Below are 15,681 nucleotides of genomic sequence, written 5' to 3'. Positions count from 1 at the left end.
AGGGTGATGAAAATCCATATATGTGCAGTCTCGTTGGTAATCTGGCCAGGCCCTTTACTGGATTTGAAAGGTGAATTAACAAATACGGGAGGAAAGCCACAAGATTTGGCCAGTGCAGCATATCAATTTTCACAATTTTAGATCAATGGCTGAGTCCCAAGATTGATTAAGCCCCTCTCTCTCTCTCTCTCTCCCCTTAACTTATTGTTTTAAACTTGTAATCACTAATAAGCTGTCATCGGAGGTGAAATTGATTCCATTTGACTTCCTATCGAAGAGATAAACTCTATAGAGACTGTTGGACTTAGCAGATTTTTAGGGATATTCTGTATTTAAAACTCCATGAACAATGACCGCTGGACAGCTTCAGATTCTAATCAACTTTCAGATATATCATGATTATTCTTACGTGTTATTCTGCAAGGGCGGTGAGCGTGTTGCACATGCAATGTTTGTACTCACCGTTTTGATGATGTTATCTTTTTTCCCCCCAAGTCGGCTGCAAAATATTAGAATTGCTGCGATGGATACGTAGTACGCTTGGTTGACCTTTTAAAAAAAATCAACGAGTTTGACTTTTTGAATTCTATTCATATGAGCGCATTCCGTCATCACTAAGAATTGCATGAACAAAAATCATCACTAATTAACCTGATTACGACACACCAAACCTATAAATTCCACCCTTCTCACTCAATCTTTTCATCATATCTCACTTTCATCAATGGCTATGCAAATTAGCTTTCTTCAGTCTAACTGGATGTTTTCTCTCTTAGCTGCAATGGTCTTGGCCCTTGTGATATTGTTGAAACACAAGAAAGATTATATCAAAAACAGGAGGAAGCTCCCACCAGGGAATGTGGGACTTCCTTGGATTGGTGAAACAATTGAGTTCTTCAAAGCTCAGCGTAAGAATCGATTATTTGAGGATTTTGTTCAACCTCGGATAACAAAGCATGGGAAGATTTTCAAGACAAGGCTTCTAGGTTCTCAAACAGTTATAGTAAATGGAGCAGAAGCGAATCAGTTTTTCTTATCGAATGAGTTCAAGTTGGTGATAAGCTCATGGCCTTCTTCATCGGTTCAGCTAATGGGAAAGGACTGCATTATGGCAAAACAAGGAGAGCAACATCGGTGCCTTCGGGGAATAATAGCCACTACCCTTAGCCATGCTGGGCTGGAGTCTTTAGTTCCCAAAATGTGCAGCATAGTTCAGCTACACTTAGATACGTATTGGCTTGGCCAAGATACACTTAGCCTTTATCGTTCCACAAAATTACTGACATTCACCATAGTTTTTGAGTGTTTGCTAGGGATCAAAGTAAAGGCGGGTTTGTTGACAACTTTCGAGAGAGTATTGGAAGGTGTTTTTGCCCCAGCAATTAACTTTCCTGGGTCAAGATTCTGGAGAGCAAAGAAAGCAAGGCAGGAGATAGAAAACATTTTAGTAAATGTAGTGGGAGAGAAAAGGAATGAAATGGAAAGCAACAGGAATAAGGAAGGAGTTGGAAAAGAAGAAGGAATGCTATTGTCACAATTGGTGGCTGCAATGATTCGAGGCGATATTACAGAAGACGAGGTCATTGATAATGTGATTTTACTTATCTTTGCAGCACATGATACCACTTCTTTTTCAATTGCCATGACATTTAAAATGCTGGCTCAGTATCCAAATTGCTATTCTCTGCTCCTGCGAGGTACATATTCTAGATCTACTTGAGTTTTGATGGCATATAATAAGCTTATATTGTATAAATGGAAGAACTCAATTTTTATTTTATTCTTCCACCAAGATTACTCATACGAAAGTTCCTTATTTTCCGGCAGAGCACGTTGATATAATAAGCAATAAAAGGCCTGGGGAGATTCTAACCATGGAGGACATAAAGAAGATGAAGTATACCTGGCAAGTTGCCCGTGAAAGCATGCGCCTATTCCCTCCGATCTTTGGCTCTTTCAGGGAAGCTGTTGCCGACATTGAATATGAAGGATTCACTATACCCAGAGGATGGAAGGTGCACATAAATATTTATACATTAATGAACTTCTTCATCCTGAATAAATACCAGCATGCAAATACATGCAAATGCGTGGTGCCTTACAAATCCTGAATATGATTCACTAAAGAACACACAGTTTAACAACAAAAATGCTTTAGATATCAATGCGAAGGTTAATTAAATTGTGTGGGTATTTGCAGGTGCTATGGACAACCTATGGAACACATTACAATCCTGAGTATTTTGAAGATCCTCTTACTTTCAACCCGAGTAGGTTTGAGGAAGCCATCCCACCATATGTATTTCTTCCTTTCGGAGGAGGACCGAGAGTGTGTGCTGGTTACCAACTTGCCAAGCTCAACATTCTCATCTTTGTTCATTATGTTGTAACTCGTTACGATTGGTTTTTACTTTATCCCAATGAGCCCATCACCATGGATCCCCTCCCCTTTCCTTCCCAGGGAATGCCTATCAAAATTTCTCCTACGATGTAAACAAGTCGCTAAAATTATTGGCCTGTATCTAAACATTCTAATGCTACCTTGTAATACATGCTACTCACTTCTATTTATTCAAAGCTTTCGCAAATTGCTACAGTCGCAACCGTCACTGGAAGCAAACAACTAATAAATTGCAACTCGGAAGTCTGACCTTAACATTTGGCAGTCCACTTTCTTTTTGTTCTTCAACATTTTACTTCATATCTTAGTATGTAAACAAAATATATCTCCGATCGCCTCATTACTGAGTTAGTTTCCTCGCTTTAATATAAATTTGTCAGTTATCAAGTTAAAGCCAAGTGCTTGCACTTATTTGTCCAATACTTTAACCATTTCAACCGGAAATGGCCCCTGTAATTGCAGTTTTTGTAACTTCAAAACATGTAACATGCCCTAAAACATAATATATCTCGATCACCGGGAAAATAATTATAATATTGGTATCGTTGGATTAATAACAACGAGACTTAAGGCCACTTAAAAAAAAGGAGAAAATAGATGTGAGCGGCCCAGCCCATCCCCGTGTTACCCTCCCAAACCCTAAATCCCGAAAATATAGTCTCCAAAAACCCTATTACAAGAGAGACGAGGCAAGCTTCAGAGCCTCTTTGTGCTACCAAGTGCCAGTACCCACCATGGCTACCACCAATCCAGCTCCTACGAGAGTAAGTTCAAAGACGGTAGAAAAAGCTGTGAACGCACTCTTAAAATGGAAAAACTCCAAATCCCAAACACAGAAGCCTCAGCTTCTTGAGAAAGACGATTTCATCTACCTTATTTTAACTCTCAAGAAAATCCCACAAAATTGTCGCACCAACCCTTACAAAATCCCACTCCCCCACTCCTTAATCCGCCAAGAAGACGACAACCCACCTGAATTCTGCCTAATAATCGATGATCGTCCCAAGTCTAGCCTCACTAAAGATGCTGCATTGAAGAAAATTAAAAACGACGAATTGCCCATAGCCAAGGTCGTTAAGATTACCAAATTGAAGACTGATTATCGCCCCTTTGAGGCGAAGAGGAAGCTCTGTGATTCCTATGATATGTTTTTTGCTGATAAAAGAGTAGTTCCACTCTTGCCTAAGTTGTTGGGGAAGCATTTTTTCAAGAAGAAGAAGATTCCGGTCCCGATGGATTTGAAGCATAATAATTGGAAGGAGCAGATTGAGAAGGTTTGCGAGTCGGCTTTGTTGTATTTGAGAACGGGGACTTGTAGTGTTTTGAAGGTGGGGAAGGTTTCAATGGGCACGAAGGAGATTGTGGAGAATGTGATGGCTGCAATTAACGGAATTGCCGAGATTGTTCCTAGGAAGTGGGGGAATGTTAGGTCGTTTCATTTGAAAATGTTGGAGAGCTTGGCTTTGCCAGCTTATCAGGCGGTTCCAGATATGAGGTTGAAGATTGAGGGAATAAAGGATAGAGAAGAGAAAGTTGTTGATGAGAAGGTTGAGAAAGAGAATGTCAAGGCTGTTGATGATGATGGTAATAAAAAGAAGTCGAAGAAGAAAGGGAGAATTCATGAGATCAGGTATATGGATAGTAATATTGAGGAGGTATTTGATGAGGATGAATTGGGAAGTGATGATGGTATAGGAGATGTAGGAGAAAGTGTTGATGGTGAGGGAGATTTTGGCGAAAGTGATGATGGAGAAGCTGGTGAAATGGTTAGTGCTGAAATTTTGAGTAAGAAGAGGAAGAAGGGGGATAAAGGGAAAGCTGAGAAACTACCGAAGAAGGTAGCTAAGGTGAAAAAAGATGATGATATTAAGAAGATGAAAAAGATGGCTGATGTCAAGCAAAAGAAGAAAAAGGAAGAAGGGTTGTCTTTAAAGAAAGACTGGGAAGATTTTAGTGGAAAAAAGGAGAAGAAGAGCGGACTTGAGAAGTTGAAAATGCAGAAATGAAGGTGAAGGAAAGAAAGGCTAAGAAACAGGTGGTAGCATAATACTTCATGGTGGCTGATTGAAGCTCGAGGGAGAGGATTCTTTGAATCATTTACTGCAGGTTGGACTAACAGAATAGCAAGAATAGTTGTCTAGCCTTCTGTTAGATTTTGTTTAAATTTATAAAACGGTATTCATGTTGTGATTCTGTTTCATTAGTTGGTGAATATTGAAGAACTTGAAATTAGGCTATTGCGAAATTGGTATTTTCATTGTAGAAGCTGTTGAATTTAATGTTTTTTATTTTTTTTAAGTTCTTTGTTTCACTTTTGCCTTCATAAATCCGGTGTGGCTTCTGTTGGTAAACTTTAAATTCTTTTTAATGTCTATCTCTGCTTGATGCTATCTAAAAGAAAATAATTGGGGATTTTTTTTGGGTTATGGAATCAGGGGTAGTCCTTATAAGAACTAAACCAATCAAATTAATGCAAGATTAGCTAGATTGTTACTGAGAAATCTTTGTGCCTCATATTCTTAGACTCTTGGAATTTGTATGATGTGGAAAGGCCAAAAGCAAGTTAACAAGTACAATTCAAACCTGAGGCTTAATCTTCAGCCTAAACGATTCATCATCACCATCCCCATGGCTACCAGTACCACCATGCATAAGGTCTTCTTAATTATCCTAGTATTTGCATTCCTTACACTCCCCTTGGCCCAATTTTCAATCCCCAGAGAATAGTCGACTTGTTATTTCCCGAGATAACAGCAGAGCTGATAAACAATGCTACAACGTGCAAGTGAAATGTGGAGCTGGAGCAATGAAGGAAGAATTGTTGACGCTTAACATGGGGAGTGCCGTTTCATGGCAATGAAGAGAAATTGTATACCCTCTGAAGTGGTGCTATGGGCATATTGATAATGATAACAAGGGAGCTTTCTGGGCATCCCATGTAGGAGGGCAATGCAGCATTTGCTATTAAAGTATTATTAATGATGTTATCTACTTTTAAAAAGACAAACACAGGAAATGGGTCAAACAATTCAATTCCTAGGCCCCATTGCCAATGTCGTTGTTTAACGAAATATCCTTAAGAACACAAAGTTGCTTATGTATGTAGGTATTGTAGCTCAGAACTTGAGAATATGAATTATTCTTTTATTTTCAATTTCCTTTAGATTAAGTGGTAGATGATAAGAGGCATGAGCCGGCAATGGTTGTAGGGAAGAGGCCTATGAAAATTTTGGGAGGCCTCTTCATAAGGTAGGATATGGTCTTGCTTTTCTTAAAGTAGGACAAAGAATATTGGTCATTGTAAATGTGTTTTTATTTCAATACTTTCCACTTCTCTATGTTCTTAATTGGCATTCAGTACAAGTATAAGTTGGGTCTAATAATAGAAATCACGTCTTAATAACCAAGTTTGTCTGTTTTCCTGGTAAAGATGAAATTAAAGATGATTATCATTCGGATTCATCTTTCTATCCCTCTTGTATGGCATATGGAGTATCTAATTGGATGTCTAATGTCTAGATGATGTATCATGTGATTGTGTTATCATATGTGTCCATAATTTTATATCATTTTTATAATAATCCTTTGCAAAAACTATCTAAGTAATGGCTGGACGGACAAAAAAATATTCTTCAACAAAATCTCGATCTACAACATGTAAAGCACCATCATACCATATACAAAAAGCTTGGATAAAAATGACACTTGACCACTATTTTTGCGAAAGTCCTTGTGTAGATGCTTTAGTAACATGGAAGTGTTTCAGATTTAACTTCTAATGAAAGATAGGTGCTAGACAATGTTTAACACTACAATTACTTTTTTCCAACAGGGATGGTGGAGCTAAGAAACGAAGCTATAAACCAATTTTAAGTCGAGTGCGGGGATCCGGAAGAAGTGGGGCACTTGATGATGCTAACAACTGGGCAAACAGTATCATGGAAATTCGGAAAGATTTTGTTCCTCTGAAATGGTGCTGTGAATATGTTAAAAATGTTTTTTTGGGCTGCGTCAGTTTATTGTTTTACAATATAATTATCAAATCTCTCTGTTTTTAAAATTTTAGTATGCCAAACTAGCTAAAAGCAACTAGAGAGGTGGGAACTGGGAAGTATACTCGATTCTGTATGAAATGTTTCCATCAATTAATAATTGCAGCAAAACTACCCATTTGCATTAATCGGGAAGAAGATCAGTTGAACCTGGAATATCATTATCCTATTTTAACATACTTGCCGACTAAACTTTGACAGGTTGATATCTTGTTACAGGCTTGTATGGATGGTTGATGCTTTAACTGCAATTAGATTCATGTTTTCTAAGTTGGTCTAAATTAGAACCCAACTGCGGGTTAGGTCTGGCCTTGTGGGTTGTGGCTGGTGGAACTATAACTTTGGATTTATGGTGACTGAAATGAAGCCCTACCCAGTTAAATTGAGGCTTTCATCTAATTACTACCCTGACTAAAAATGGTACAGTTACAGATACAAACATTGATATCCGATCATGTTTTGGACCAATAACATGATAACACTTGAAACATTTATACCTAATACATGAAGAATTATTGAAAAAAAATTTGGCCCAAAGGTCGGCATATATAGTGGAAGTCGGCAACTTGGAAATTGAAACTTGGCAAGCTCTCCAAATGTGAAACCAATACCTTTCAGGTTAATTTTCAGAGTGGACAACCCTCATAAACCTAATAATAAAGCTGAAAGGGATGGAAAGAGAAACCTTGAATGTGTTTGTATATTTACAAGATATATCTATCATTCTTCGTCTTCTTTGATTTCTTCGTGAAACTTGTCTTTCAACAACCGGTCAAATACTAACATTCAAGTCATGAGTTCTTAATTAATGGAGCCAAGAAGTGAGACAAATATAATATAGAAATTCCCACCTCCCATTCTATACCTGCTTTTCATCCCTTAAATCAACCTACTTCCTTGTTCAATAAATTTTTAGTGGATATGTTCATTCGTAAAGGGATCTCCCAAAGTCTTTTTGTATGACTTACAGTTTTTTCTTTTTTAACTCCATTTTTCATAAGCTGGCATAATTAAGCAGGGGTTCGTGAGCTGGAATACCTCGAAGAGAAGGAACTAGATAATCATTATAACAAATATATGAGCTGAAGAGGAGAAAAGAGAGATACTATTCTTCTTTTGCATCATTAGTTTCTACGAAGCACAACCAAATGGAAGAATCATCAAATGGGGAATTAGAGGAGATCCAGAAATTGAAGTCACAGGAGGAGGATAAGAAAGTGGTTGTTGAAGAGTCAGGAGAGGGTAAAGCAGAAGCCGAATCTGTGAGAGAAGTTGTTGTTAATGGGAATTCTGAGTCTGTAAATGATGACCGTGATGGAGAGGCAGAACCCGTTGAGATTAGTCCTCAGGTTGTGGATTCAGTGGAATTACAGGAGGAGAAAACTGTTATCGACTCAGTTGTTGATCCAATTGAAACAGAGGTTTCCCTTGCAGAAGAGTTGACAGAGGATGTTGAAGTAGCGGTTGAGATATCAGAGACTCCTGATGATGTTGCTGGATCAGAATCCAAGGAATCGGAAGTCAACATTTCGCAGTCTTTGGAGGAGAGCAATGGTGTTTCTGCGGATGAAACAAATGACTTGTCCAAGGCGATTAAAGAAGAAACTTTGCCTTCTTCTAATGAGAGCAATGGGGTTTCTCAAGTTGTAACGGAGGTTGTGTCAGAGAAAATTGGAGAAATAATTTTGCCCCCTTTTGAGGAGAATGGTGAGGTTCCTCCAGCTATAAGTGATGTCGTCTCAAAGAAAACTGAGGAAACAAAATTGCCTGTTTTGGAACAGAATACTGAGAAGTCATCCAACGCTGCTTATTCGGAATCCAGGGGAAAAGTTGATGAACCAAACCAGACAATGGCAGATTTAGACAGTGTTGTCGACACCAGCAATCCCTGTGAATCGGTTAATAAGCCTGAGATTCCTGGAAGCACTGGAAATCCGGTTTGTAACTTCACTTGAATCAAACCATCATAGATTGAATGAAAAAATTAAACTTTTCTTTGCATATTGTTAGCGTTAATATATGAGCCAATGCTATATCTTAATTATTGTCTATTGAATACTGTCTTTGACAGCCTATTATATCTTTGTCCCGGCGCAACTTCCGACCAACTTCCTGGAGAAGCTGCTGTGGACTTCTTGATATTCTCCGTCGCTCCGACAGATAAATGGAAGGTGAAAGGAACTCCTATTGTTGATTTATTATCTTGGTAGTAATTGATTTTGCTTGTTCCTTGAAGTGTGGTGTGGATTATGTACTCCTATTTATTCCTCAGAGGTTGGACTCTTGAGTTTGTTTTATATCGACGGTAAAATCTGCGTGATCTTTAGTTATATTTCCTATGCGATGCAGTAACACAGAATTTTGGTGAAACACTTGAAAAGGATTGAAAAATGAACTTGTCCATTGTGAATGAAAAATAGAGAAAGGTTTACATAAAGCAGGATAGTCTGTAAGTTGTGGTGATTAACCATAGTTATGGATGATAATTGTCTTTTCTATCCGGCAACTGGAGATGAAAATTTGCGGGTTCCAGAGGTGGGTAATTTATGGTTCTTTATATGCAAGTAGTTGAAGAGTATCATTAGGACTATTGGTAGAATCATTGAGATCCTTGAGAGCTAATTTTAGGCCTCAATTTTTTTGGTGCATTTTACAGCAGATATTTGATAGGGGAGTCTGAAGATGTGCGCTAGCTATTACTAGATTTCAGAGTATTAACAGCAATTTACCTACTGCTGGCAGATTGTATTGGGATATCCTTGCAGCGGCTACCGGATCAAGATTGTGTTTTTGAACAAATGGGAGATTGATATTGTTGTTACAATTTTTTTTAAGATTAAGATGCGCAAAGCCTGAAGTGTGAAGTTAGGGCGGTGGGATTTGAACAAAGTTTTAGTGATATATTGATTTCTTGTTGCATTTGTGATTGTGATCATTGTCTAAACGGTGTTAAATGTATGGTGTGTTCAAAATTGCATGGACTTTAATGGTTATGCTGCTTTTAGCCAGTGAAAAGAAATAACATTTTTGTTTAAGAATTTGAAGGGGAGAATTGATTTAATAACCGGATTAAATGATTAATCTTCTAAGTTAAGATGAGCCTAATGACGGTTGGGAAAAATAAAATTTATTTCGTTCATATTAATTTGACTGTAACATGCCAATCAAATTCAAGTTAGTGAACATGATCGGTTCCATCCCAATCTTTTTCACATTTCCAGCCCAAGATATGAAACTGGACAACATATCATCTTTAAAATAATAAAACCATATATATCCATTTTGAATACACAAATAAATATACAAGCAATGTGTGTTATCAAATGATTGAGTAATTTTAAATTAAGAATGAAGTAACATCCAATTATATGTACTCAAAATAGTTATGCATAGTATTACTCATCTTTAAAACACTGAATACGGTATCATAACATTCAAATTCCAACAGAAGCGAAACTAACTAAGCCACCATAAAATGCAAGAACCAATAAAACTGAACAAAGTCATCCTTTGAATACAATCAAAAACAGAAAATGAGCTAAAGGACACTACCCATCAACAAGTCGGGGTCCATTAAGAAAATAGAGATGCAAGACCTTCACTAAGACAATGCTTATTACACATTCGTAAACCCCCACATGATGAAAGATAAATTTGTTCAGTACCTAGCTGTCCTGCACAATTCACAAAATGGCCCTTAGGAAATGCGTTTGCACTAGTTATCTGGTAGTAGGAACCATCATGGATGGCAATAGCAGCACATCCAAGGCTGAAACCCCTCTAGCGTATTTGGGCCATATCAAAACATATGCAAACATAACAATCACAAATCTAGTATTTGACTAATCATGCAATGAAACCCATTAACATGTCAACCTTCAGAATAGATACACATACTGAACACTAAAGAAAAGATGGCGTGGTTAATAAGCAAAATCCAAAAGACAAAAAAAAACAGAGGACAGTTGCCCCACTAGTATCAGAAACAACTTAGAGCTATTGAACTGTATCTATTTTGATTAGAGGATGAACATCTAAAAGCTAGTTGAAAGGATAGAGATATTGTGGTTCTGGAAAGTATCAAATTTGAGCAAGTGAAGTAGTCAATCAATGAAACATATTACTTCCCTAGGTGATCAACTTCCCGCATACAGCTCTCAGACATGAGCCACAGGATGGACCTTATAAAAAGTGAGTCCATCAAAATATCTGGTGCATACAGGTAGAAAATTAAACAACAGTATCATGCAGTTAGTTCTTCTCTTATTGGGCCGGGACTGGCAAATGTATTCAGTTTGTGTTTAGTGGCAAGATAAACTTCTCCAAACCATTGGATAAAATATGCATAAACTATGATAAAATTCAAAATATGATATAGCTTCATGAAAAATACACAAAACAAAGAAACCACACATACATAAATTCTTGCATCAGGGGCAAAACACAGTGATTAATCAGTGATACAGTGATTCCCCTGAATTAGAACAATCAATCACAAAATTCACGTCCGCATTTTGCAATTACAAATCCAACAGCAAATGAAATCACATACCAATGTGGCAAAACACACAGATTAATCAGCAGGAAATCCAACTCTACGACTACGCTAAGCAAAAAGTTATAATAATAACTCTTTTGAAAACAATATAGAATAATTTAGTATTCTGATGAAAAAAGAGACAACTAGTAATCAAGCATCAAAACAGCCAAAAATCATCAAAGTAAATCATCCTCCATAACGAGCTCAAAAATATTGCCAAGCCAAAAAAGCATAAATTTTATTTATCAAAATTGAAAGGTTTATAGCATACTCGTGACCCAAGTATCCAATCACCTCCGCCTCGCATAGCAAACACCAACCACAGCAACGGCAAGAACAGAAGCAGTCGCAGCCACAATCGGCCATTGCAAGTTTAAACTCTTCCGTCCATCATCAACAGAGGGTTTAAAATCCCTCACATTCCCATTAAAACCATCCAATGTCTTCTCCTTGAGTCCACTAATCACCGCCTTCGCCTTCTCTATCTCTTTCTCCAATTCAGAAATCTTGACCTCCATTTCCTTAGATTTGCTTACTGATTCCTTCAAACTTCCCTCCACTGACTTCTTCTCAACCTTCCACTTATCCAATTCAGACTCCAAATCCTTAACTTTCTTCTTAAACCCACTAATTTCACTCTCTTTTTCATCTATTTTCTCCCTCAATTCCTCTTCAACTCTTACCCTTTTGCTCTTCTCTTCCAATTCCCTCACTTCCAAAGTCCCAATTTTTCTTTCCAACTCCCTCACTTTCTTCTCACTATCAGCTTTCTCACTCTTTAACCCATCAATTTCTTTCTCTAATCCCTCCAATTTCACTACTTTCTCTCTTAAATTCGTCTTTAACTCAGCCACCTCAGCAATCGCTTCATCCCCTGCGCTCATCGCCGTTATCAGGTCATGTTGGAGTCTCGAAACCTCAGTTTCCAATTCAAAAGCTCGAGCAGCAATTGATTCGAAAACTTTCTTATCCTCTTCAGATCCTTCAATTTCAATCGTTAGGTTCTTAATATTCTCCTTCATTTCTCGGTTCTCTTCTTCAAGCACTTCCGTCTTTCTCGTCAGTTCAGCTATTTGGTTTTCTTGATCCAGATCGTAGAAACTCTCCGCCGTCTGATTCTCTGTCTCAGTTGATGCAACGCCGTTGTGGACAGTCTCTCGCTCTGCCATTGTTTACGATGATCCTGCAAAAATGTAAAACTGTTTATCAAAAGTCTTTATTTTTCATTCCAAGCTTTTCTTGGCAACCAAACAGAAAGATAAACACAAAAGCTCGACCTTTTCCTATGGAGGGGTCAGATACTGTATTAGGGTTTCTAATGACAAAACTAACCGAACACAGGGAATAATAATAACTAGGCTAAATAACATGTCCCCCCTGGACTTTTCTGAAAGTACAATGTTTTACCCTTTAAACTGAAATTGTTATTTTCTCACCCATCTGTCAATTTCGATAGTATAAAACGTTACATGGAAAGGCAAAAATATCGTCCTGTCTTAAAACCTTAAAAATAAAACCTTCCTTTATTTTTTACGGAAAAACACTCTCTCCATTTTTTAGCTCTAAACTCCATTCTCCCTTCACCTACCACAAATTTCCCTCCCTTTCTCACCCATGAATTCTCCAATTTCCCTCATTTTCTTTAAAAACGATCACCTCTCTCCCACTGAAATCCCCCAAAATTACTCAAGTTTATGCCACAACATTTTCTATGTAATGATGCTCCTTTTAGATCCAACAAAGTACCAATTTTCTGCTTAATATATCTCTTCTCCTAGTCTCCCTACTTAATATTATGGATGATAAGTTTGACTTCCACTTGTTGTCGTGTTATTTTTTAGGGTTTTGAGATTAAATAATGTTTGGTCTTCTCATGTAATTGGCGAACTAGCAGAAGAATGGATTTTTCAACCAACAATTTCCGTAAAGTTATAGTGGGAATCTCTGATGATAAAAGGGTGGGTGATCCGGTCAACACGTGGTTTAGATTTTCCAAAAAGATTAGATTAAATTTGCATATAGACGTTTGGTTTTAAATATTAATTTATTTAAAAAATCATCCTTAATATTTTATACCTAATTTCTAAATCTAATGCTGCTTAATCTCCTTATAAAAATGTATAAAGCAACTTGCCAGAAATGTTGACATTTTTGGAAACTGGATATTTGAATCCTCAACTCCTGTGACAATGTCCACTTGTTGCTGTTGCGTCTTTATGTGGACAAGACAACAATAATTTCCCATTCAATGTTGTTTTCTTATTTTACTTCAGCAGTCTTTTGTCCATTTTCTCTAATATTTAGGAAGCCAAACGCAATCACCCAAATTCCCCTTCTTAATCGCCATCAACATGAAAAAGAAAGATGGAAAAGTGCGAAAGCCCCTGCAGTCATATTTCAATGACTTCAACCCAATTCCTATTAACGTTCTTAAAACTATCCATCTGCACTAAACAAATTTAAAAACGAAAAAGAAAGATTAGTTTTTGCTGCTCCCAACAATATTGGCAAAATAAATTGAAGATATTAAAAACGGATACAATTGGTTTTCTCATCAAAATAATGATAAACCAGTTACATAATCATTATCGATCAGCCCCCAAATTTCCTCTTCTCCTTCTCCAAGCCTTGAATAAAACTTGCGAGAGCTTTCATGGCTTTAATCTGACATTGTAAAGCCAATATATACTCAGCCGTTTCTTCAAACAACTTATCAACTCCTAGTGACTCTCCTCCCGGTACAATCCTTTGCAATGCGACAATCTTTCTCTCCACTTCACCCTTCTCACCTTCATCTTCTTCTTCTTCTTCTTCACTAGTACCACTCACTTTGTCATGAACCTTCGTGTCTATTCTTTTCATCCGCTGAAAACTACTGCTACTAGTATTAATTTCACCTCTCTTTCTACACCGAGAATAAGTCTCAGATTTCATGTGGGTTTTTGCTTTTGTCTTTCTTTCACTCCTCCGAAATGTGGGTATGGAGATTGTTGAACTTAGCGCCTGCTCCATAAAAATACAACAGAGAAAATGAAGATGCTTTGAGAGAGAGAGGGGGGCTGGGATGAGAAGTAGGGTTATGCTTAAGAGTTATGACCACAGAGAGTACCGAGTATGAGAAGAAATGGGCGTTAAATTATTGTTGAGCTCTAGAAATGTCAATGCCAACGAAGATTGGGTCCACCCCGTTTGGGTTTTGCCCAGCCTGCTTTTGGTTTTGAGTTGGGGTGTAAACTTCACTCGCTTATTACGTCGCGTGGTGATTGTGAGGCAATGAGTGCTTGCATGTGGCATGTAGAGGCATGATGAAAAGGGAAGTGTAGTAGTCTCCCACATGCAAGGTGGGAATAAGTGTGACGCGCAATGAGGAGGAGGAAGAGCGTGTGATGATCAGGTGTGGATAGGTTAATAGACATAGAGAAAAGAAAAATAAAAGGAAAAGGGGGGCCCACAAAAACAAAGGGGAAAGAGAGAGAGCACATGTGATCACATGATTTTCTTGAACCCAACACCAGCCATGTGCATTCTCTCTCTCTCTCTTTCCTATGATCTTAATCACTAGCATTAGTATAAATGACACGTGGCAGCTGTATGATGGGTCCCATCTACTACTATTGAGCCCCTCAAAGAAATAAACAAATAGATTAGTAGGATATGGGATGGAGGTGGTGGTGGTGATGGCGGCGGCGGCGGAGATGGAGGTGGGTGGTGAAGGTGGTGGTAGTGTTTCCAAGAAGGAAACAAATGGCGTTGAGACTGTGGTAGAGATACTGTGTGTTGGGCATATGGGACTCGAGTGATCAGATCCACCTAATCTTATGTTGCATTTACACACAACATTTTGTTTTATTTCTATTTTGCCCAGTTTTTTCTTGGATATAATGTAATCCATCCACCAAAAAAAACTCACACACAACACGATCTCTATGCATATTTTTTTTTTCTGATTTCAGTGTTATTATATTATATTCTTTGTTTTCAAGTAGAAAAGTATCCACAAATATTGCATCCAAATAGCTTGATAAATATTGACGTTTTGCAGTAAGCAAGGGAGATCAACTTACTGAGAATCGAAGATGATTAGGGCAGAAAGACTGGTTATAGAGTATTGTGTTTCAACTTGGTGGTTTTATTACAAAGTGGTGTTACGATGTTGGATGATAAGATGAAATTGAAAACGTCCATGATGCTATATTTTTTAAAGACTAGTATTGGTATAGTAATCATGCATGACAAAAACTAGGCGGTGGGTATCTTAATGTCGATGATACACCCTACCATAAGTATAAAAATCATTTTTATAGCAAAAGAATAAATTATTAATAAATGTGTAGAGAGGATGATAGTCACCTTTCCAATTGTTTAGTTTTGATTTAGTTATGTAAATTAAGGAATGGAATGTGAATATGCAGAGAGTCACAGCCCTTGAACTTGAGGGCGAGTCCTCTTAAACGAACTCATGTCCGCGTACTTGGGAATTTGGTCTCTTCTTGTATTACTCAAACTTTTATTTAAAGACTTGAAATTATTGTTGAATACATACATTTATAAACAATGATCAAGTGATTAATGATAAAACTCAAACTAATTTGTAAACAATGATTATTAATCAACCTAATTTTGTTCTTTTAAATTTGTTTGCAATATTTTCGTATAAATTGGGGTGTAATATATCAAGGCTTTTTCTC

At 37.5% G+C, this 15,681-nt stretch overlaps 5 protein-coding genes across 10 annotated transcripts; 3 read left to right on the top strand and 2 right to left on the bottom strand.

The window, feature by feature from the left end:
• Window positions 1-724: 724 nt before the first annotated feature.
• Window positions 725-2,494, top strand: LOC123223415 (taxadiene 5-alpha hydroxylase). The gene is made up of 3 exons (XM_044646578.1): window positions 725-1,697; window positions 1,828-2,015; window positions 2,201-2,494. The coding sequence occupies exons 1-3, from the start codon at window positions 725-727 to the stop codon at window positions 2,492-2,494; spliced, it is 1,455 nt and encodes a 484-aa protein (XP_044502513.1).
• A 572-nt stretch (window positions 2,495-3,066) lies between these two features.
• LOC123223576 (ribosomal L1 domain-containing protein 1-like) lies at window positions 3,067-4,699 on the top strand. Its single transcript, XM_044646797.1, has one exon. The coding sequence runs from the start codon at window positions 3,136-3,138 to the stop codon at window positions 4,405-4,407; it is 1,272 nt and encodes a 423-aa protein (XP_044502732.1). The 5' UTR covers window positions 3,067-3,135; the 3' UTR covers window positions 4,408-4,699.
• A 2,610-nt stretch (window positions 4,700-7,309) lies between these two features.
• On the top strand, window positions 7,310-9,491 carry LOC123224115. Of its 5 annotated transcripts, none has more exons than XR_006503903.1 (4): window positions 7,310-8,390; window positions 8,525-8,624; window positions 8,803-8,988; window positions 9,113-9,491. XR_006503903.1 is itself a non-coding variant. In XM_044647647.1 (3 exons), exons 1-2 carry the CDS (start codon window positions 7,602-7,604, stop codon window positions 8,615-8,617), a joined length of 882 nt encoding a protein of 293 aa, XP_044503582.1. In that variant the 5' UTR covers window positions 7,310-7,601; the 3' UTR covers window positions 8,618-8,624; window positions 9,110-9,491. The 5 variants fall into 5 exon arrangements, 3 of the variants coding, with proteins under 3 accessions (XP_044503582.1, XP_044503583.1, XP_044503581.1); XR_006503904.1 differs by having other exon boundaries at window positions 9,110-9,491; XM_044647647.1 differs by lacking the exon at window positions 8,803-8,988 and having other exon boundaries at window positions 9,110-9,491.
• Window positions 9,492-11,204: 1,713 nt separating this feature from the next.
• Window positions 11,205-12,425, bottom strand: LOC123224499 (peroxisomal and mitochondrial division factor 1-like). 2 transcript variants are annotated; one of them, XM_044648184.1, is made up of 2 exons: window positions 12,271-12,425; window positions 11,205-12,176 (listed from the first exon to the last, which is right to left on the bottom strand). In XM_044648184.1, exon 2 carries the CDS (start codon window positions 12,160-12,162, stop codon window positions 11,284-11,286), a length of 879 nt encoding a protein of 292 aa, XP_044504119.1. In that variant the 5' UTR covers window positions 12,163-12,176; window positions 12,271-12,425; the 3' UTR covers window positions 11,205-11,283. The 2 variants fall into 2 exon arrangements, with proteins under 2 accessions (XP_044504119.1, XP_044504121.1); XM_044648186.1 differs by having other exon boundaries at window positions 11,205-12,192; window positions 12,271-12,416.
• A 1,051-nt stretch (window positions 12,426-13,476) lies between these two features.
• Window positions 13,477-14,434, bottom strand: LOC123224296 (transcription factor PAR2-like). The gene has a single exon (XM_044647919.1). It carries the CDS (start codon window positions 14,003-14,005, stop codon window positions 13,586-13,588), a length of 420 nt encoding a protein of 139 aa, XP_044503854.1. The 5' UTR covers window positions 14,006-14,434; the 3' UTR covers window positions 13,477-13,585.
• Window positions 14,435-15,681: the final 1,247 nt, after the last annotated feature.

Source organism: Mangifera indica, chromosome 8, assembly GCF_011075055.1.
Source record: "Mangifera indica cultivar Alphonso chromosome 8, CATAS_Mindica_2.1, whole genome shotgun sequence".
Lineage (NCBI taxonomy): Eukaryota > Viridiplantae > Streptophyta > Magnoliopsida > Sapindales > Anacardiaceae > Mangifera > Mangifera indica.
This window is presented reverse-complemented; position numbering and strand designations above follow the sequence as displayed.

Bases quoted from the DNA above. Each gene is read 5' to 3' on its own strand.
- LOC123224296 (XM_044647919.1), bottom strand. From the start codon at position 14,005: ATGGAGCAGGCGCTAAGTTCAACAATCTCCATACCCACATTTCGGAGG.
- LOC123223415 (XM_044646578.1), top strand. From the start codon at position 725: ATGGCTATGCAAATTAGCTTTCTTCAGTCTAACTGGATGTTTTCTCTC. The intron at 1,698-1,827 runs GTACATATTCTA...ATTTTCCGGCAG, and splicing joins CTATTCTCTGCTCCTGCGAG to AGCACGTTGATATAATAAGC. The intron at 2,016-2,200 runs GTGCACATAAAT...GGGTATTTGCAG, and splicing joins CTATACCCAGAGGATGGAAG to GTGCTATGGACAACCTATGG.
- LOC123224499 (XM_044648184.1), bottom strand. From the start codon at position 12,162: ATGGCAGAGCGAGAGACTGTCCACAACGGCGTTGCATCAACTGAGACA.
- LOC123223576 (XM_044646797.1), top strand. From the start codon at position 3,136: ATGGCTACCACCAATCCAGCTCCTACGAGAGTAAGTTCAAAGACGGTA.
- LOC123224115 (XM_044647647.1), top strand. From the start codon at position 7,602: ATGGAAGAATCATCAAATGGGGAATTAGAGGAGATCCAGAAATTGAAG. The intron at 8,391-8,524 runs GTTTGTAACTTC...TGTCTTTGACAG, and splicing joins CTGGAAGCACTGGAAATCCG to CCTATTATATCTTTGTCCCG.